General features: G+C 37.9%; 4 protein-coding genes across 7 annotated transcripts in view; 3 read left to right on the top strand and 1 right to left on the bottom strand.

Moving 5' to 3' along the window:
- The first annotated feature begins 647 nt into the window (after positions 1-647).
- Positions 648-1,982, top strand: LOC129759338 (gastrula zinc finger protein XlCGF52.1). The gene has a single exon (XM_055756753.1). The coding sequence runs from the start codon at positions 753-755 to the stop codon at positions 1,980-1,982; it is 1,230 nt and encodes a 409-aa protein (XP_055612728.1). The 5' UTR covers positions 648-752.
- On the top strand, positions 1,979-2,673 carry LOC129759340 (uncharacterized). The gene has a single exon (XM_055756754.1). The coding sequence runs from the start codon at positions 1,979-1,981 to the stop codon at positions 2,645-2,647; it is 669 nt and encodes a 222-aa protein (XP_055612729.1). The 3' UTR covers positions 2,648-2,673.
- The window catches only part of LOC129759336 (chaoptin), a 54,162-nt gene continuing 35,069 nt past the window's right edge, over positions 2,663-21,755 (bottom strand). For all 4 annotated transcript variants that reach the window (XM_055756746.1, XM_055756750.1, XM_055756747.1 and 1 more), the window contains 3 exons: positions 7,018-7,162; positions 6,817-6,909; positions 2,663-6,758 (listed from right to left, as the gene is read on the bottom strand). In XM_055756746.1, coding sequence (XP_055612721.1) covers positions 3,024-6,758; positions 6,817-6,909; positions 7,018-7,162 — 3,973 coding nt within the window. In that variant the 3' untranslated portion in view covers positions 2,663-3,023. The remainder of the gene's footprint in view (positions 6,759-6,816; positions 6,910-7,017; positions 7,163-21,755) is intronic.
- Positions 19,627-20,648, top strand: LOC129759341 (uncharacterized). The gene is made up of 2 exons (XM_055756755.1): positions 19,627-20,415; positions 20,475-20,648. Exon 1 carries the CDS (start codon positions 19,638-19,640, stop codon positions 20,223-20,225), a length of 588 nt encoding a protein of 195 aa, XP_055612730.1. The 5' UTR covers positions 19,627-19,637; the 3' UTR covers positions 20,226-20,415; positions 20,475-20,648.

Here is a 21,755-nt window from a genome sequence, read left to right as displayed (position 1 = left end):
ACCAGCCATTTGCCGTTGGGTGTGGTTTGTTGTCCGCCATTTCGTTGTCCAGCCAATCAAAAACCTGCAATAATGAACAACCAATCCAAACTATGCTACCTCGAAGGTGCGCTCTTTGATTATTTTCGCTCTCAGTTGTTGGCCTTATTTCGTGGGAATACATAATTGCGAGAGAAACGGGGTCTGGATTCGACAACAACATCGCTCAGCTTTTAGCAATCTTATCTTAAACGTGGTGAAAATGACCACGTGGTTTTCCTCGAGTATGGTTGAGAAATTGAGAGAAAAAACTTGGAGATTTTTTTTGAAATTTTAAGAACATATTATCGATTAAAAAGCCAATTTAAACTACTCGAATTCTTAATATTTGTAAATTCTTTTGAATACAAAAATTTCAATAAAATAAACTTTCATGGGTCTGTTGATACATTATTTTACTCCTGCGTTTAGTTAGATTGATCTTCTCAAGAGCCTTTCTCGTTTCAAATGTTCCTAAAAATTCAAAATCAAACGTTTCACTTTAAACCTTTTCACCAATATCTAATAAGATGGTTTTATTCAAAATCCACCTGATTCAAGAGACCGTACTTTTTCTAAATTTGATTATTCTGCTATTATAATGTTTTTTCAGTTCTAGCATAATGCTAAACTGGCAACCCGGTGTGAAATAATTGAGCAAAAATCAACAATTAATAGAAAGTAAATCATTGTTTGTGCCTTTTTTTTCTGAAGTGTGTTTAATTAAGCCGAACATGACTGATTTGAAAGAATGCACTATTTGCTGCAAACCGCTGAGAACCCGGTCCAGCCGCAACTATCACGAGCACTGTGCCAATCCGGAACGTAAACCATTCAAGTGCGATCGCTGTGAGCGTACATTCAGTTCCAAATATCACAAAACATTCCACGAAGAGGTACACATGGCACGTAGACTATCCTGTAGCTACTGTGACAAATCATATCAACACCAACGTGATCTTGACCTTCATCAGCGTGAACATGAACATTCGCCTGGGTTCGGATGCAACAGATGTTCGGAAAAATTCGACACAACCGAAGCCCTAGCGAAGCACAAAAAATGCCACGAACCAAAGGAACGTTTCAAATGCAGTCAATGCGAGTTAACTTTCAGTTTGAAAGGAAATTTAACCAAACATGTTAGAATTTTACACTCCAAGTCGGAAAAATTTAAATGTGATCAATGTCCAAAAGAGTTTTCACGAAAAAATGCACTGCAATTTCATTTGTTAAGTCATATGTCCCGTAACTTCCAATGCCGATTATGTGAAAAAGGGTTTTTTGACATGAGAAACCTAGAGCGCCATATGAAAACTCATATAACTGCTAAAGAATTCAGCTGCAGTACATGCGGGATAACTAGTTCACGCAAAGATAACATAATGCGACATGTGAGGAGCTTTCATCCCGGAATCGATCACCAGAATGCTGTTCTTAAAAATGAAATAAGAGATCAACTAGGTAGAATCAAACAGGATGCTGAAAAGAGTAACAAAAATAAGCAATCAAAGGAATGCTCTGATTCCGCTAGTGCATTTTCCAATCGGATAAGCGTTATACGTACAGTAGGTACACCCAAACCTGTGGAAAAAATCAAAAAAATTGATGCCCCTCAGCAATTAAGACTAAATTCAAAACCGTCAACAAAACCCGTAGTTGATCCCCTAGAAATTTATCGAAAAATTCTACGACCTAGCAACGATGACGATGATGAAGAAGATAACGAAAATCATAAAACTACTACAGTCAGTCGAAACCAATCTGAATCCTCCCAGTCACATCCAACAGATGATCATAATGATCAACACCCTTCTTACGCTACATCAACGATGAGCTCAACAGTGGATAGCAGAAATACCGACAGACTACACCCCGTAGTTAGTAATATTTCTTCTATAAATAATTTTTCTGAAGTTCATTGGCGAAAGCAAAAATCTCAATTTTTTACCAATTCTACTAGATGAGCTCTCGAGCGTTCGTTATGAACAGTATTGCTGTAGGTGATTTTCGAATGGATTGTCATATCGAGAAGGAACAATTGGAATATGAAATTTCAAAATCTATATCTGCTTCAAACTGGAAAGAGATACTTAAGCTGGGGCAAAAGTTATCTATTGAAGATCGTGTAAAATTTCTCTGGGTATGGCCGCTAGAACAAGATTTAGAGAACATCCGCCAACTGGCAAAGCAACTCGGCTTAAAACGCATTCTAAGCATTGGTTGTGGAACAGGTTTGCTTGAGTGGTTGATCACTAGTGCAACAGATATCAGTGTATCGGGAATCGAAAAAGATGAACATTGGTGGCTATCAAAGTATTCTACTAAAACATTTATACCAATGATATTCGCGGATTCACATTGCTACAAGAAAAGCTCGAATGAACTTCAATGGGACACGCTAATGTTTTGCTATTTCAACGATGGTTCAGCTTTTCGTGACTACCTTGGAGATTTTTCGGGTCAATATGTTATCATCATAGGGCCACTTGAAGGACAAGCCGTCCATACCGATCCGCTGCCGTTTCGACCCTGTTTCCCCGCCGAACAAATATGGAAGCTTGTGTTAAGTTTTCCCATGGGGAGTGAAAATTTAAACTACTTTGTGATTTATGAAAGAATTTTCGAATGAATAAAAGACAAAGAATTATTTTTTAATTATTTATTTTTATAAACGAGAACGTCCATTAACAAATTAAACGTCCAGCATTTATTATCATTTATCATGCAGTGTCAGCACACTGAATGACTCATTCCTTCTCACTGGTTCTTTATTTAGATTTACAAACTTACAAAATAGGGTTGAGCATTTTTATTTTCTCTCTTATGTCACAAAACTCGGCATAAGATTTATCAGTAACAGTGACAAGATTTGGCAGTTTTTTTTTTCAAGTCAACGTTAAGTTAAAAAAATAATTAGAAAAGAATTGTACTTAGAAGTTAAAAATAAATTATGGACTAAAAGAAAATCTCATTAGAAAATAAAATAAAAACAAGGGAATTTTAAACTATCGGTAGGCCTTATCGTCTTGATATGCCATGTATGGACTTTGACCAGAATGAACTGAATGCAAAGAAGCTGCTGAATGATGAGATGGAGGTGGCATCATATGTTGATTCTGATACTGATAAGGAATTCGACCAATAGTGGAATAATTAGGTCGAGGTTGTTGCTCTGGAGATGCATTTTGTTTGTACGGTAAAGTTGCATAATTTTGTCCATATGGAGCTACCATGGGATAAATGGGAGCACCTTTGCCACTTTTATAGCTTACTGGCACGCCATTGGGATGCATCGACGAAAGCCCAATCGGTGGACCTTGATAAGGATCGCTATTCATACGCAACCTGCACATGCAAATAATTATAACAAGAACGACTATAAAAGCAATCACTCCAGCTACGATACCTATCACCAACATATCATCGTTAGTAATGGGCATTTGTTTTGTCGGAGGTATCTTGGTCTTCGACTTGGCCTTTGATGTGGGAGCCACACTCCAAATAATGTCCTGCTCGGTTGTCGGAGTTGCTTTAGTTATGACCTGTGTGAACCCTGATGTGTAGTTGGTAAATGTTATAGTGGATGTTCGTGTGGTTGTAACTACTGTGGTAGATTTCTTTTGATCACAAACCAGTTCATTATCTCCGACTTCTACCAAAAGTCTCCCTTGAATGTTTTCCGGTGCGAAACATCGCACTCCTGTTATTTTAGCTGCCATGATCCATCTTCGGAATGCTCTAGCGTGGCAATCACACTTTATAGGGTTTTCACTGAGCCCCGTTATCGTGAGACTATTCTTGCGATCATCCAGTGAACCTAAAAATGGCTGTGTCAAAGTTGAGATCCTCGACCCTGAGATGTCTAAATCTATAGAAGAAGATCGAGGCAGAGGTAACAATAAAGCTGGAGGCAGAGATGTTAGTGATGTATTCTGCAAACTAACGCTTAGAACTTTGTTCCGCAAACCAGCGAAACTACCCGATGACAAACTTTGCAGCATATAACCGTAAAGTCCTAGGTGAGTAAGCTTTGGATGCTCGATAACGTCCAGTTGATCTGATTCTAAAACCGAATCTTTTACCTCTATATCTATGGAAGCTAATGAAGGTAATTCCTCTAGTATTCCTTTTACATCTATGTATCCCAATTTAGCAAAGTTGAAGGCTTCTAAAACTGACAAACTGCTCAAGGGCTTGAAGGCATTTTTCTCCAAACGAGTTATTTCGTCCAAATTGTGAATTTTTAGTGTTCGTAATCTTTTTAATGAATCAAACACATGTGCCATCAGTGCTTTAATGGGATTCATTGAAATGTCCAGATAGTTTAATAAACCAAGTGTTGGCCAAACATTTTTCATTATTTCCAAGTCCTCCAGTTTGTTGAAAGATAGATCAAGCGACTCTAATAACGTGGTTTTGTCAAACACTCGCTCGCCAATAGAACTTATATTGTTCGATGATAAATTCAAACTTTGTAGATACGGTGTTTCTAAAACTGGCAAACGGTCAATTCCAGTGTTTGCCAAATTAAGCCTTCGAACAGTTTTTGGTTGCTCGAGCAATGTTTTAACAGCTTGTTGTGATAGCGGGTTATGCGAAAAATCAATGTCTTTGACATTGACCATAACCATAAACGAATTTGTAGTCGAAATATCTTTTAATTTATTAAAACTCATATCTAATGAATAGAGACTATCTTGTTGGTCTTTCAATGCGACAAATGGGACATATCGGAAACTATTGTTGCTCAGAATGAGATTCTCGATTTTTTGGACTCTGCTTTTATCGAATATTCCTTCAGGAAGCTCCGACAGAGGGTTACTTCCAAGATCTAATTTTTCAAGTCTTGTCAAACCTTCGAATACACGTTCCGTCAAACGTTCCAAATTATTGTTGCTAAGATCGATGATCTGCAATTGGGTTGAATTGTGAAATGCCATATCATTTACTGTTTCCAGTTGATTTTGGGCAAAATACAACTCTCTAAGGTTCATAAAACGTGCGAAGTCAAGCTGATCGATGGAAGTGAGTTGATTATTTTTTAAATCAATCACTTCCAAGTAATCTAGCATATTGATCAGATCCGCATCAAAATGCTGGATTTTATTGTCAGATAGAATTATCTTACGTAATCGAGGATGAATTTTAAAAGAACTTGGAGCAAAGGTGTTAATTTGATTGTGCGAAAGGTCCAAATTTTCCATAGCTGTTTCACTGTTAAAAACATCTGCCTTAAATTCGACCAGTTTGTTACCTGCCAGATTCAGTGTTCTTAAATTGATTGTGTTGATAAATGTGCGAGGTTTGATCGTCGCTATGTCGTTATGTGAAAGATCGACACTAAAAAGATTATTCAAGCTCATAAATGTGTTTTCTTCCAGGTTTTTCAGATGATTGTGGGCCAATAAAATAATTCTTAGCTCAGTATTGTTATGGAATAGATCTGGCTGAATAGTTTTCAAGCCACAATTGCTGACGTCAATCACTTGTAGTTTGGTCATTGGGTACACCATCGTTCTCGTTATTTGTGACACATGCTCATTTCCGCTCATATTTAAGTAAAGCAGATTTCCTAATCCGTGAAAGGCATCTATAGCTAGGTCGTCAATGCTGTTAAAGCTAATGTCCAGCCTTCGTAACTTTGGCAGCACTATCTTTCTGAAAGATGCAATTTTGTTGTAGGACATTTTGATCTCGAGCACGGTACTCTCCAGTCCAGTGAATGTGTCTTCATTTATGACACCCAAACTATTACCAGAAATATCTAGATAAATTAGCTTTTTGAAAGATGTAAAGCTGTTGGATGGCAATTCTCGAATGACGTTTCGTGATAGCGACAAATATCTGATGTTTTCTGGTTGAATGGATTTTAAAATATTCGAAGAGAGCGCAGCGACGCGATTGAAATCCAGATATAGATTGGATAATCTTGGAAGCCTTCCGAGAGCGCTGCCGGGAATCAAAAGAATGTTATTATCTCGCAAAATCAAAGTTTGAAGGTTATCAAGCCCTTCGAATGCATCATCTTCGATTGTTCTTAGAGAATTAAGACTCAGATCTAAATACTTCAGAAGCATTTGTTCACGGAATGTACCAGGAAGAATAGACGCGATCACGTTTCTACTTATGTCCAGAATTTGCAAATTCTTTAAGGGCTGTAAATGTTTGGCTTCCAATTTCTCTACATTATTGAGAGATAGATTCAACACCTTAAGCGATTGTATGGAACTCAAAGCAGCTGTAGGAAAATCGCTTATCAAATTATCAGATAAATCTAGTTTCTGGATCATGTCAGCACCCATAAAAGCACGTTCATCCACATTGGTGATAAGGTTTCCTGCTAAAAGAAGTTCCTTCATTGATTGCAGATTTGCGAAGATGTTCGATTTCAAACTATGTAATCTGTTGAAACGCAAATCGATTCTTTCCAATTTGTTGGCGAAGTTGAAAGAATCTCCAGATATATTATCGATGAGGTTGTTTCTTAGAGAAATCATTTTTAGTGCTGGTAAATCCTTGAAAGATGTTGTTAAAACCGATGATATTTTGTTGCCATCCAACAGAATCTCTTGAAGTTTTCGACAGCCTACGAATATTCCTTCATCGAGAGCCATGAGCTGATTGTACGATAGATCAAGACTTTTGAGGTTAGTCAACGACTGCAACTCTGTTGTTGAGAAGATTGGATTCAAATTGTCCCCAAGAAGGTTGTTTGCCAGACGCAGTTCGGTGATATATTCCTAAAATATTGAAAATGTATTATTTTTCAAAATTTGTTTTGCAATGTAACCAACTTACTCCAACGGCAGCGAAGGATTTTTCCGGTATTATTCTTATAGCATTGTTGGAAAAATCTAATCTTCGAATAGTGACGCTCAACGACGAAAGATCCTGAAAATTAAAAAAAAAAAAACAAAAGCCTTCAGAAAACTGTTTTATACAAACAAATACATAAACAAAAAAAACAGTAGTAGTAGTTGTAAAACAGTAGTAACTTACAGGAACCATTTGAAATCCACTGGCTCGGTGCGTGTAGGAAATGATCGGTAAACCAGTAGGAATTGCGTTTGTAAGAGCAGTTCTCTCACAGTCCACAGCTATGAAACCATACTGACTATTGTTTCCGACAGCTTCAATGTTGCACCTGAAACAAAAACAAACAAAATATTTGTTTATGGTTTCTCTAAAATCTGATTTTATATCGTTCATAATGTATGAGTTTACAGCCTCGTTCCTAGGTTGGTTTCACAATCTTGCGCTCCATAAAATTTGCTTTTCAAATGAAACTCTAAGAACTAAGAACTAAGTTACCTATCACCTATTACGAAACATGAATAAATGTTGCTATTATAAATAGATGATAAGTATGAATTCTAGATGTAATGACTACAATGACAAATTTTATATACATATCATATATTGATATAATTCTGGAATATCGAAAAGTTTTTAAAATCAAATGGATACACTCGGAAAATAAAACTCCATAAGTAAAATGACTTAAAATTTGAAAAAAAAAGGAATAAAAAATTAAAAATGACCCAAGTTGAAAGATCGTAGTTTAAAAAAAAAATTTTCCACGTTGGTATACACATTACTTTAAATTCAATAACAGGTCTGATTGTATTAACGTGATTAGTAAATTAATTGCAGTATCAGTTTTTACACAATGTTCCATTTCGACTGGAATGTTTGTACAGTTTCCATTATCATTTTCATTGTGCCGAACAGTTCAACGTTTACATTTCGCAAAAGCAAAACTAATAATTGCATGGTTCGGTAATGTGAAGAAAAATTTCGTGAAAGAGGAGAACGAAACTCGGTAGCATATGGAATACCGTTCAGTTTTCTTGAACTGCATCGCGGAGGTTTGAATTATGTGAACCTTACCTACATTTCAGGTCAAGCAACACATGGACTTTAAACTTTGATAATAACCTATTTGACCAAAATTAATCAAAAACTTCTTCATAGTACAAGAAAAGTGAAATCATTCAATAACAGTTAGTTCAATTTTATAGATAGGAATCTACTATGTCTGTTCAAAAATCAAAAGGGAACTCGTAGAACATTGTACGACTTCAATTGATACATTTATGAGCCAGTGGAAGTCTGTCTAACGTAAAATATGTTTATCCATGCATGAAGTGTCACTAAGTGAACAGGTTAATGATCGATAGAAAACATTGTTAATTAGGTTACACGACTTCTGGAAATGTGTAAACCTTTGTTTACTAAGCGGGGTAAATCTATGATGAATGAATAAATAATTAACACAATCAAAACTGCGTAGACACATGATTTGGTTCCAACATCGAACGATAAGCGTTCAGCATATCGTAGTTCCATCTTCCTCGCCCGAATACCAATGGGTCATAATGTGAATTCGATTACATAACATCAACTGGTTGTTCACACGGCCTGACCTGCCACTTTGGCTTTGACTGAATAATCATAAGAATCGGGCATACCGAGTGCTACTAGGACGCTATCTTCAATTATATCACATCTTAGGGGTCTTAAATCAAGCACAGGTAGTTCCATGCTCTCTTATTGGTGGTCGTGTTTGGGCAAGTTTTCATTTGAGTGATGTTCATTCAGAACTGAAAACCTGCAATCAAGAATAACATCAATACAATGGACTGGATCAAAATTTGAAATGACTGGACAACGTCATGCTGTGGTATAAAAATTAATACTTATGATTTCCTTCGAGGTTGTAATTTTCGAGACCTATGTATGTCGATAAAGATGAGCTTTCAATTTCAAAATCTCAGTGGTCAACAAAAATGGGACGGCTTCTTCTTTGTAGCTTGTTTAGTTTTCTTACCACACGGGATGTGTTCGATCATGGATTAGGTCACGATACAAAGATAGGCAGATAAAGGTAGGTAACTTCGACACAACGCCAGTCACAATGATGGAAAAAAATAGTTGGCACACGGCTTAGAACGGCATAAGAAGTACTAGGTTTGTTTTATAGTGTACACTGTACACGCCAATATAGGTTTCTACCAATAATACAGGCATTTATAATCTGAACTGCAAAATGGAAACTCGTTCTACCTCTTCAAGGTTAGCAGATCAATTGACAAACAACGAAATGGATAAGTTGAAGCTTTGAGTGCCAATATATGGGTAAAATGTATATTTCTTTTTTTTTTTATAATTGAAATTGTTTGTAAACCTGGTCAAATATTGTATTTTTAGCATCGAACGTTGTTTTTTCCCATTCGAGATTCTTTTTATTTAAACGTTTGATAGTATTCTACTGAAAATAACCGTAAACAAATCTTATTTCGCCAATTACATTCCAATTTAGATTTTAGGACCTATAGACTTTGTCGATATGGGGTCGTTTTTTAATTTCCCAAACCTTGGGGTTTTTTAAGCTTCGATCTGGATCAAAACTCATGCATGATTTTTTTGCAAAATTTTGCAGTAACGTTTACATGAGGGGCTGTTTAGATACCACGTGGACAGAAAATGAGATTTTCGGCCCCCTCCTCCCCCTCCGTGGGCTAGCGTGGACATTTGGCAAACCCCTACCCCCCTCCCCGGATGTCCACGTGGACAGATTTGAAATAGTTTTTTTTTTCAAAATCTAATTTGACAGTTAGAAAACACTACTTTTTGCCTATTTGTTATTTAAACAGCTGATTTAAGAAAACGAATAAGTATTTCCGCCGACCGTGGCCTAGAGGATAGCGTTCAAGTCTTCTAAGCCAGAGGTCATGAGATCAAGTCTTGGTCACGGCAAACATAGTACTCTTTCTGTGGGTTGATGGTGTTAGCACAGACAAACAGACGGGACACTCTATTTTCATTCTTCGCAAAGCCATAAATGGTAGGCAATGTCGACACCAGATTGCGCCACTTCAATTTTTTGAAAAATTGATTTTTATCATCGTAGTAGCTGACTGTGTTTGTTTATCATTGCGTGACAACCAGAAACTGTATCCAAAATAAAATTCACCGAGAAGTGTACGAGCAAAACTTACTTTTACAAAACAATATCCTGGCTTTTAAATGTAAGTAGATTTTAATATTTTCATGTTTCTTTTTACTTAAAATTAACGTTTTTGATTTAGTTGTGACATGGATTCATAGTTACGAGCTCTGCGGTCCCCTCATCAAAGAAAAAAAAATGAAACAATCGTCTTACATGCCGAGGGCTGTTGAATGCGTTACAACTCTGTTAGGAGCACCTTTATGCTGTCGAAATGCTGTGTTGATTGGCCGAAATGCATCTGCAGTGTTGAGAAAATACGACGAGGATTTCTTTTGATGATTCCAGGATACTTCCAAAATCTACCTCTAAGCAGTCTAAAACAAAGAAAACTCTTCAAGTGTTTGCTTATGTACAAAATGTACATATATGAGTGAAATAATATTTAAACATATCAAGGATCAAACAAGGGGTTTTAATTCAAGTTCAAGCTAAGAAGGATTGTATGTAGTAAATTTGTTTTTTTCCGACTTTGGATAATACATTAAAATACATTATTTAAAAACTTATTTTATTTGTTGAAAATCGAAATGAACTGCACTGCAACCAATGCATTGGCCAGAATTTGCAAAGGTCGAAAATTGTTGATAAGTAACTATTCCGAAATCGCTCCGAAAATGTATCCTTTTGAAAAAGGAGTGAAAAAACAAGTTTTGTTGGGTTTGCCGGATGTCGAAACGGTAATTTGTTCTACAGTAATGCTTGATGGAATCATACATTTGTAGAGTTATCTGCAGCTGTAAAATAAAATTATGCATTAAGATGATCTCACTGTGAACTTACGAACTTCTGAATAAATCTTTATTTTTTTCCGAAAGCTTAAGTCGAATGCTGTTATTTTGTTATTTTTCTTGTTGCCATTAATTACACATTCCGTTATACGTACTGAACTTCGCCGCCTTCAGATCTGATCCAGCTTCAACTTTAAAAAGGAATAACAGAACAGAATCTAATATTTTCTTTGTTTACATTTTTTTGGAACATCAAATTGTCAAAGGCTTCCTAGATCATTTGATAAATCGTAAAAGTATTTGGTAGGCAATGTCGCCGCTAGATGGCAATGTAATCACTTTGCGAAAAATCAACCGTTTTTTCTTCTAAGTGTCCTGTCTGTTTGTCTGTGGTGTTAGCATTAGTAAAATGCTAGCCATTATATCCTTGAAAGATGTACGCTTAGTCTTAAGTAGAATTTAGATCTCTTCAAAGAAACATGAAGTTTCACTGAGATCCTATGTGTGTGTGTGTTCGTTTAAAAAAATGGTGTTAAAAAAAAAATAATTTTAAAATTTTTAAATTTCTAATATATCATATTTACCACTTGCTTTCAAGTGGCTACTAATTGTTCAAACTTAAACTGGAAAGTTTTGCAATTTTCAGATTTTGATTTAAAAATCCTAATATTTATTCACCTCTAGAAAATATTTTGGAAGTAAGTATGTCCACGTAGACATGACCCAAACCCTCTAAGTTTGTCCACGTGGTATGTGATCGACCCCTAATTAAATTTCAACTTTTAGGTTTTTATTGAAAATTTGGCATTGAAAAACAATCAATTCAACTGACATGATTACTAGGTACAATTTTGTATAACGTGCCGCAGCGCCGATGTGGTCTAGCGGATAGGCTGGCGCGAGTCTGGTTTTGGTATTCCCGGTATCGGCAAGAAAACTTTTGGGTTCGAATCCCATTAGTGGCCGACAGGTAAGATGTGTTTCCTCTTATAACTGATTTTATAATAAGAATGTTCAATCAGTTGCCAGCTGGCCAGGTATATACACGGATGCCGGAATACCTGTAAGTAAACTAGCTCACCTGATTGACTCGTTCTTCCAAAATACACCTACATCAACACGAATACATTCACTCCAGAACAGTTCAAACGAAGTCATGGAGTCCGGGTATGGTGTAAGCGCTGTATTGAAGATTTGTCGTACTTAATAATCTAAGAATGCATGTGAGCACATACTGAGCACAGAAACTGCGGTGAATCCGTGCACCCATGGTGGATAACCAACATACATACATACATATGTACATACATACAATTTTGGATAACGTGCCGCTATTAAACCTACCCCCATTCTGATACCTGATGGGAAATTTGACATTGAAAAACAATCAATTTAACTAATATCACTGCTGGTGTCTATCGAGGTATTGCATGACTACTTTTCAGGCAACACTTCGATAGGCGCCAGCAGTTATGTCAGTTGAGTTGATTGTTTTTTTAATCTAAAATACATATCCCTATACAACAGCTAATATCTTGTTTGTCTAATACGATACGAAGCTACAATCTTCGACCAAGTTGTTCTTTTAACGAATTTATAAATTGGCGTATCATCCATTGGTAGGCTTGCTTTCACAGAGAAAATAAAAATTCCGATTTTTTCCGAACAAAATATTCAATTTATGCATAGCTTGGTTTCACAGAAGAAACAAAACTTCCGAACTTTTCCCATAGAAACCTAAAACGTGAAATTCACTCATGTAAACGTTACTTAAATTTTTTGCAAAAATCATGGGTGAGTTTTGAATCAAACGAAGCTTTAAAAAAGACTCCAGGGTGTGAGAAATTCAAAACTGACTCCAAGTCGTCTCAGTTAACTACCCGAGGTTTGTATATTTTTTCTACAATTTCTATGCAAGTTTAAGAACCACTACTTTAGAGTCTAGACTATGAAATCTGCACACCGAAAAATCAAAGAAAAGGTAACCATTTTAAAACTAGTTTTCAGTAGTTTTCAATATTTGTATGTATGTTTTTTGTCATACTGACCCAAGTTAACTACTGAATTGGTTATAACAAATAACCATTAAGAAATTGTTTTTGTCGTTGTCGTTTTTGAGCAATGACCGTTAGCGTCTCTGTTCGCATAATCAAATTTTGCTATGTGAGCTGGATTATCGCAGTTTATGTTGATTAAGGAATTTGAAAAATAATCAGGGCCGGATTAAGCCATCGGGGGGGCCGGGGCAATTTTTCTCGGGAGGCCCCTATAATTTGGTTTTTTTTTTTCAAATGCTACCCAGAAAATACAAAACCTTCTAAACGTGTAAAAAAGTGGAGATGAGTTCAGTATACTATCTTCAAATAGCCATGTTGTGTACGTAGAAAATAGTTTCTGGTATCTACAAATATATTTTTTTTTATTTTAATCGTTATCACCAACTGAAATTCTCCTATTTAAAAAAAAAATTACCGGTTAGATATTTTGAATGATTTTCAAATCATCATTGATCGCTTGGTTTGTGCTAATTCGAGAAATATTTGCTTAGTGACAATTAGGAAGTATCATGAAGATTTGAAACATAGAAAACAAAATTTAAAAAAAATAAACAAAATAACTAAATCCATATTCCATAGAGGCACAGATTTAAGAGTTTAAGAATTCAAAACTTTAAATCACGTTATATTCAGAACCAAAATTTAGTGTCCCAAATCTAAATCATGATTTCAAATCATGTTTTGAGAAACAAAATATGAATTAAATAAAAAAAAAGAGATACAAAGTTCCAATCAGAGCTAAAGCAGAAATTGCACCATAAGTGAATTCAATTCAATGTCTTTGAAACACCAAAAAAATCTTTTCATGAGATGTTTTTGAATATGATTCTCATCAGATAATTTTTTTTTTAAATCGTTATTTTAAATGTGACGAAAATTTCATTTGATGCCCTCAAAGCCAAAAGGGTATTTCTGCAAAATGATCGTTTGGAAAAAAAATTGAAAATAAAGATTAAATGTTTAAAACACAGAATCAGTTATCATTGAGAAAAATCGATGAGGAATCCAAATGAGTTTTGTCAACACCACTGGGTAATGTTCCTCGATAACCAGTCTACCAAGTCAAGGCAGGGCTAGTTTATTTAGAAAATGAGAATAGGAAAACGTCAGATCAATAATTTCGAAACGTGTTAGCTGCGTGGTGATTTCGATTTATTAAAATTTCTAATATACAGATTGTTACAAGTTCCGTTTATAGTTATTTGAATATTACCAACAGAAAAGTCGTAAGTTAGATCATTTTTAATGTGAGTTGAATTCTATTTAATATTATATTTCTGTTCAGGCTATAAAGGAGCAAAAACAACTCGTATAAATAAATTTATCGCTTTGCACGAGGTGAAGAAAACACTAAATTAGTGAGTATATTTTCAACCTTTTATCAACTGCTTAACTAACAGAAATTGTAATTTTAGTTTGAGCCGCATTAAAATAATAAGTCGCTGCAAATAAAAGTGTATCTCTCAAAAGATCCGAACAAACTCAAATAATTTACGGATCTAACCTCAAAATGAGCGAAACATCCAACCTTACACTTACACCATGCGCAGCCTGTTGCCAAACATCCACAGTGAACGAGGAAATGATATGTTGCGATTCCTGTGACCAGTGGTATCACACCCGTTGCGTGAGTGTAACATCGTCAAAGGATTACGAAGGCAAAAAATGGTTCTGTCCGCAACCCGAATGTAAGCGCAAACGTCGAGAATATCTTGCTCAGGAAACTGCTTCTAAAAAGTCATCAGCAGATCCGAGAAAAGGCTCCGCAACGGGTGATATTCCTGAAAAGTCCGGCACAAAGACTGGAACAAAGGCTGGAAGCAAATCCGGATCATCCGGTTCCACTCTTTCGCAAACACTACAGCAGTTAGAGGAGGAACAAAGGGACCTTGAACGTGAAATGGATGAACAGAAGATTATTTCTGAAAAGCGCATGCAGATTGCCAAATCCTTGAAAGAAAGAGAGCTTCAAATGCAAAAGGATATTCGGGAAAGAGAGTTCCAGCAGGAACAAGAACTTCTGAGGAAAACACTCGAAGACGAAAAAAGGCATTTGGAAAATATGCGAAAACTGCGGAACTCTTTCGAACAGGAAGTGGATTCGGTAAGAAAGGAGATTCTATATCTAAACGCTCAAAGTACGGCGCTAAATGAAACCGAGCTTTTAGACCGACCGGCAGGGTCAGATAGATCACTACGTGTTGAACCAAATAACTTACCATCGATAAGAGCGCTGAACCAAACTACGACCGTCAACAAGATGCTTCCTGATCAGGAGAGTGTAAGAGATTCCGAGCATTCAAATAGCGAATCCGATGAGAGCAGCGGAAAGGAGGATGACGAAACCCCAAGGCCATACGGGTTGGGGCCTTCTCGACCAGGACCATCACGTGCTCAACTTACAGCGAGGAACGGTCTAACGAAGAAGCTACCGATATTCACGGGCCGTCCTGAGGAATGGCCTCTCTTTTCTAGTGCTTTTCAAGTGTCCACGGAAGCATGTGGATTCACAGAAGTCGAGAACCTCGTTAGGCTTCAGGATAGCCTCAAGGGTCAGGCATTAGAAAGCGTCAGGGGAAAGCTTCATCTCCCTAAATCTGTTCCAAAGATCATGGCAAAATTGCGCATGCTGTATGGGCGGCCTGAATTGATTTTACAAAGCTATTTGGAAAGAGTACGGAAATTAGAAAACCCGAAAGCCGATAAGTTAGCATCTTACGTTCCTTTCACTAACGCAGTAGAGGAACTGTGTGAGCACTTAGAAGCAGCTGAACTCACACAACATTTAAATAATCCCACTCTTATGCAGGACTTAGTTAACAAGTTACCAGCAAACGATAAGCGTGCTTGGGTCCGGTACAAAAAAAGGAAGTCGGAGGTAACCCTTCGAACGTTAACGGATTTTTTATCGAAGATCGTTGAGGAAGCTTGCGAAGCCAGTGTTTCGTTGGATTTCAAACTTGAAAGTCGACCCGCCCCCTGTAGTAATACACCCAAAGCCAGAGGGAAGGAGAAGCATGGTATGTACACCCATATTAATGTACCGGATAATTCGCTGTACGGTGTTAGTAACACTTCAGCAGTTGGAAAGAAGTCGTCATTGAAGCCTTGTCGCGTATGTCAACGCACGGATCACCGTCTGAGATTTTGCCAGGATTTTAAACAGCTGAGCTATAATGATCGGGTACAATTGGTTGACAAATGGAAACTGTGTAGAACGTGTTTGAATGACCACGGAAATGCTACTTGTAAATTCAAAATTATCTGCAACGTGGGTGGTTGTCGAGCTACACATAATTCCCTGCTGCACCCCGCAGATTCTGCTTTTCTAAACGCACATTTCAAAGCTCCAACTGCTACTCTTTTCCGCATGGTGCCAGTCACGCTCTACTCTGAACAACGCACTGTAAAAACTTTGGCATTTTTGGACGAAGGAGCCGCGGTGACTTTGATGGAATCGAATTTGGCCAAGTTACTTGGAGTGACGGGGCCGATCCAGCCATTAACGATATCCTGGACTGCCGATGTGACCCGGGTAGAAAAAGATTCAATGTGTATCAATCTGTGGATTTCAGATCAACAATCCACTGAAGTTTTACCAATTCGATCGATTCAGACCGTCGACAAACTGATGTTGCCGAAACAATCGTTAAATGCAAATGAAGTTTCCAAAAGTTTCGAGCACTTAGAAGGCCTACCTATTGTATCCTATAAAGGTGAAAGACCAGGACTGTTGATAGGATTGAACAATCTCCATTTATTCTCTCCTATTGAGTCGAAAATAGGTCAGGAAGGACAACCTATTGCTGTAAGGTCCAAGCTAGGTTGGGCAGTTTATGGGCCATCGAACCATTTCCCTGAACAGAATGGGTTTTTCGAATATCATGCAAGGATCAGTAATGCGGATATCTACAACATACTAAAAACATCATATGCTTTGGAAGAGCCTAGTGCTAGTGTCGTATGTGAATCTGACGATGAGAAGCGAGCGCGAGAAATCTTAGAATCCACCACGGTCCGGGTCGGAAACCGTTTTGAAACTGGACTTTTGTGGAGGTGTGATGATCCAGTTCTACCCAGCAGCTACGACATGGCAAAAAAGAGGATGATTGCATTGGAAAGAAAGTTGGCTAAAACTCCGGAGTTGTTCCAAAATGTGTGTGACCAAATCGAAGAATATCAGCGCAAAGGATATGCACACAAGGCGTCTGTGGAAGAATTGGCCACCACAGGAAACAACAAAATATGGTATCTTCCAATCAACATAGTGTTAAATCCCAAAAAACCAAATAAGGTCAGGCTGGTGTGGGACGCGGCTGCCTCTGTTGACGGTATTTCGCTAAACTCGCAACTTCTCAAGGGTCCCGATCTTTTGACTCCTCTTACCTCCGTCATATGTCATTTCCGGGAGAAAAGAATTGCCTTCGGTGGGGACATCCGAGAGATGTACCACCAAGTGCAAATAAGAAGTTCGGACAAGCAATTCCAAAGATTTCTCTTCCGGACAAACCCAAGCTTACCACCTACCACATACGTGATGGACGTAGCCACTTTCGGGTCCGCGAGCTCGCCGTGCTCAGCCCAGTTCGTTAAGAACCTGAACGCCAAAGACTTCATGAAACGATTCCCTGAAGCTGCACGGGCGATCATCGATAAACATTATGTCGACGATTATTACGACGCTGCTGACACAGAAGATGAAGCGATAAGACGAGCCGAAGAGGTAAAGTTTATTCATTCCCAGGGTGGTTTCCATATTACCAACTGGGTTTCAAATTCAGAGCTTTTCCTGAAATGTCTTGGAGCAGACAACGGCGATCGAGAAATTCATTTCAACAGTGATAAACTTACCGAAAATGAAAGAGTGCTTGGAATTATTTGGAATCCTCGACAAGATGAGTTTTCGTTCTCCGTAAAATACCGCGAAGAGCTGCAACCGTACATTCTGGGAAAAAAGGTACCCACTAAGAGAATTGTTCTGAGCTGTGTGATGTCATTTTTCGACCCTCAAGGATTTTTGGCACCATTTACAATTCATGGAAGAGCACTCATCCAGGATCTGTGGCGCACAGGGTGCGCATGGGATGACGAAATTGATGCTCAAAGTCTTTCCAAATGGAACCGGTGGATAGGCCTCATTCCAGCTGTGGAAAGTGTTCGAGTTCCGAGGTGCTATTTAGGAGGAAACCATTCAAACAAAATAGAATCGTTGCAGTTGCACATTTTTACAGACGCCAGTGAGCACGCCTACGGCTGTGTGGCGTATTTTCGAATAAAGTTTGGAAAAGACGTAAAATGCTCTCTGGTTACTTCCCGGATTAAGGTGGCACCGTTGAAAATACAATCCATTCCGCGGTTGGAACTGATGGCGGCCACAAAAGGAGCACAACTGCTAGAGTTCGTTGTTTCAAATCACTCTTTACGCATTGACAAATGTTTCCTATGGACAGATTCACAAACGGTCTTAAGCTGGATTCGTTCGGATGAGCGGAATTATAACAAGTTCGTTGGGCTTCGCATTGGCCAAATATTGGAATCGACGAACGTAATGGATTGGAACTGGATACCGTCCAAGTTGAATATCGCTGATAGTCTCACCAAGTGGGGCCAAGGACCGCCTTTAGAATCAGACGGAGTCTGGTTTATGGGGCCACATTTTCTCTACGAACCGGAAGCAGCATGGCCACGACAGCAGCTGCCTGAGCCGAACACAACAGTTGAATTGCGGCCAGCGCTGTTGCATCACGATATCGTTTTCACGGAACCTTTGATCGGTGTGGAAAATTTCTCTCGCTGGACAAAATTGGTAAGAGTTTTGGCTTTAGTTTGTCGATATGTAAACAATTGTAAAAGAAAAGCTGAAGGCGAACCCATATTCACGCTGAAAGCAAACGATACACTATGCAAACTGATAAAATGTGAGATGAAGGTTATACAGCAGCCGTTACACAAAACTGAGTTTCAGCAAGCGGAAAATATCATCTGGAAAATAGCACAGAAAGAAGCATTTCCTGATGAAATGAAAATTTTGATAAAAGCAAATTCTAAGAAAGATAACCAACAAAACCATATCGTAAAATCAAGTTGTCTCTACAAATTAAGTCCATTTCTCGATGAAGCAGGTGTCCTACGTATGGGAGGACGATTGAATTCCGATAATCTACCCTTTGATTTTCGCTACCCTATAATTTTGCCAAAACGAAACAAAATTACCCAATTGTTGATTCTCAACATTCATTCCAAACTGGGTCACTCGCACAGAGAGACAGTATACAGTGAACTACGAAAACAATTTTATATACCGAACCTTCGAGCTGAAATATCACAGGTAATGAAAAATTGCAATTGGTGCAGGGTGTATCGTTGTAAACCAAAAGCTCCACAGATGGCACCACTACCCGAACAACGAACAAGACCGAGTTTACGACCATTCAGTGCAGTGGGTGTGGACTATTTAGGACCAATCGAAGTCACAGTAGGTCGTCGCAAGGAAAAAAGGTGGATATCACTGTTCACTTGTTTGGCAGTTCGTGCAATACATGTGGAGGTTGTACATAGTTTGGACAGTAAATCGTGCCTTATGGCTCTCCGACGTTTTATGTGCAAACATGGAGTTCCTGATGAGTTCTTCTCGGACAACGGAACCAATTTTCGTGGAGCAAATAGAGTGCTGAATGAAATCAAAGAAGATATCAATTTGTCGTGTGCGGAAAAGGTAAACAGCTCAAAAACAGTGTGGCATTTTAATCCTCCTGGTACGCCCCATATGGGGGGCATATGGGGGGCATATGGGAGCGTATGGTTCGTTCCCTGAAAGAAGCTATGAAAGCATTAGACGATGGTCGAAAGCTCGATGACGAGATTCTTCTCACAACATTGGCAGAAGCGGTTGATATGATTAACTGTCGCCCGTTGACGTACATGCCACAGGAGTCGCCCTACGCTGTAGAAGACGGCCCTCTGACGCCAAACCACTTCATGCGCGGTGTAGTCAAAGCTGAAGATTATGATGTAGACGAGTCTGTGAGTTTTGCAAATGCTCTGCGTAATACGTATAAAAGATCGCAGTATCTAGCAAACGAGATGTGGAAGAGGTGGTACAAGGAGTACTTGCCAACCATCAACTGTCGAACAAAGTGGTTTGAGAAAACCAAACCGATCCAGAAGGACGACTTAGTTTTCATCGTGAATGACTCCAACCGGAAGAAATGGATTCGAGGAATCGTCGAGCAGGTGATACCAGGTGCAGATGGACAAATCCGGCAAGCGATGGTGAGAACCAATGGTGGAACGCATAGGCGAGCGGTGACGAATCTGGCGGTGTTGGAAATCTGTTGCGGAAACTCTGGATCACCAGGTGGAACCGAACCAGGAGTTACGGGTTGGGGAGTTGTCAACACCACTGGGTAATGTTCCTCGATAACCAGTCTACCAAGTCAAGGCAGGGCTAGTTTATTTAGAAAATGAGAATAGGAAAACGTCAGATCAATAATTTCGAAACGTGTTAGCTGCGTGGTGATTTCGATTTATTAAAATTTCTAATATACAGATTGTTACAAGTTCCGTTTATAGTTATTTGAATATTACCAACAGAAAAGTCGTAAGTTAGATCATTTTTAATGTGAGTTGAATTCTATTTAATATTATATTTCTGTTCAGGCTATAAAGGAGCAAAAACAACTCGTATAAATAAATTTATCGCTTTGCACGAGGTGAAGAAAACACTAAATTAGTGAGTATATTTTCAACCTTTTATCAACTGCTTAACTAACAGAAATTGTAATTTTAGTTTGAGCCGCATTAAAATAATAAGTCGCTGCAAATAAAAGTGTATCTCTCAAAAGATCCGAACAAGTTTAGTACTCTAAACAAAGATCCTGAATTTCCAAAATTCAAAAAAAATGATAAAACTGAACTTCAGTAACTGAAGAAACAACACAGGACTTGAAAATCCCAATGAATTGAATCTGGAAAAAGATCATAGAAATATTCATATTAAGAAAATCACTCAATGATACTAGCAACTCAACTGTCATATCGTTTTTATGATAATTTGAGAATGTTCATTTGGAAAATGATATGCTGAATTCAGGATATTCACTTCAGCAGATGATAAAATTTTGGTTAAATCAGTTGAGAATGTGCCAGTACAAATTTCAAGTCTAAGACAGAAATTGGTATGGAAATTCAATAAAGAAACCCTGTACTGTCGATTATTCCAATTCAAACAACAACAGATTTTTTTAAAGATTTTACTTTCAAAAATGGAGAGGGAACAGGGGTTTGAATTTATAAACCAATGAAAATTTCAATAATAATGATTGAAAGGTGAAAAGTTAGTATAATACGCGGTTTTAACCTGGATACTGCCCGGGTAAAATTCTGAAATGTTTATCATAAAGTGAAATTAGCTGCTATTTTAGTGCAGTTAATTATAACTTGGAAACTTAAGGTAACAACAAACATTATTGTTGTGCAAGACGTTTGAATGTAATGAAAATGAGGAGATGATTTTTCTTTATTTTACCTGTCCTGTACAGAATATCGTAACTGATATGTTTCGATAAAAAATATAAATTTGAGGTGTTTTGCCTCATATTATTCTTAATTCTTTTTCAAATTCGGTTTTGTCCAGAAGACTTTGATATTCTCAGCTCGCAAAATGTGGGAGAGCTCCTTCACTGCTTACTCTAGGGGGCCCCTTGACTTTTTTAAGACAACAACTTATCTAGATATTTTTTCACGTGGGCCCTTTAGTTTTTATATTTCAAATTTTCTTTTCGATTTTCTAGTTTTGATTTCTTTTCGTGGAGTTGTAGTGGTATGTAAAGTAATTTTAAAACTTTTTTTCCCTCGGGGGGCCCCCCTGAGCCGGGGGGCCCGGGGCAATTGCCCCTTTTGCCCCCCCTTTAATCCGGCCTTGAAAATAATGATTCATTA

This window comes from Uranotaenia lowii, unplaced genomic scaffold (genome assembly GCF_029784155.1).
Source record: "Uranotaenia lowii strain MFRU-FL unplaced genomic scaffold, ASM2978415v1 HiC_scaffold_14, whole genome shotgun sequence".
Taxonomy (NCBI): Eukaryota; Metazoa; Arthropoda; class Insecta; order Diptera; family Culicidae; genus Uranotaenia; species Uranotaenia lowii.
This window is presented reverse-complemented; position numbering and strand designations above follow the sequence as displayed.

Bases quoted from the DNA above. Each gene is read 5' to 3' on its own strand.
- LOC129759338 (XM_055756753.1), top strand. From the start codon at position 753: ATGACTGATTTGAAAGAATGCACTATTTGCTGCAAACCGCTGAGAACC.
- LOC129759340 (XM_055756754.1), top strand. From the start codon at position 1,979: ATGAGCTCTCGAGCGTTCGTTATGAACAGTATTGCTGTAGGTGATTTT.
- LOC129759341 (XM_055756755.1), top strand. From the start codon at position 19,638: ATGAAAGCATTAGACGATGGTCGAAAGCTCGATGACGAGATTCTTCTC.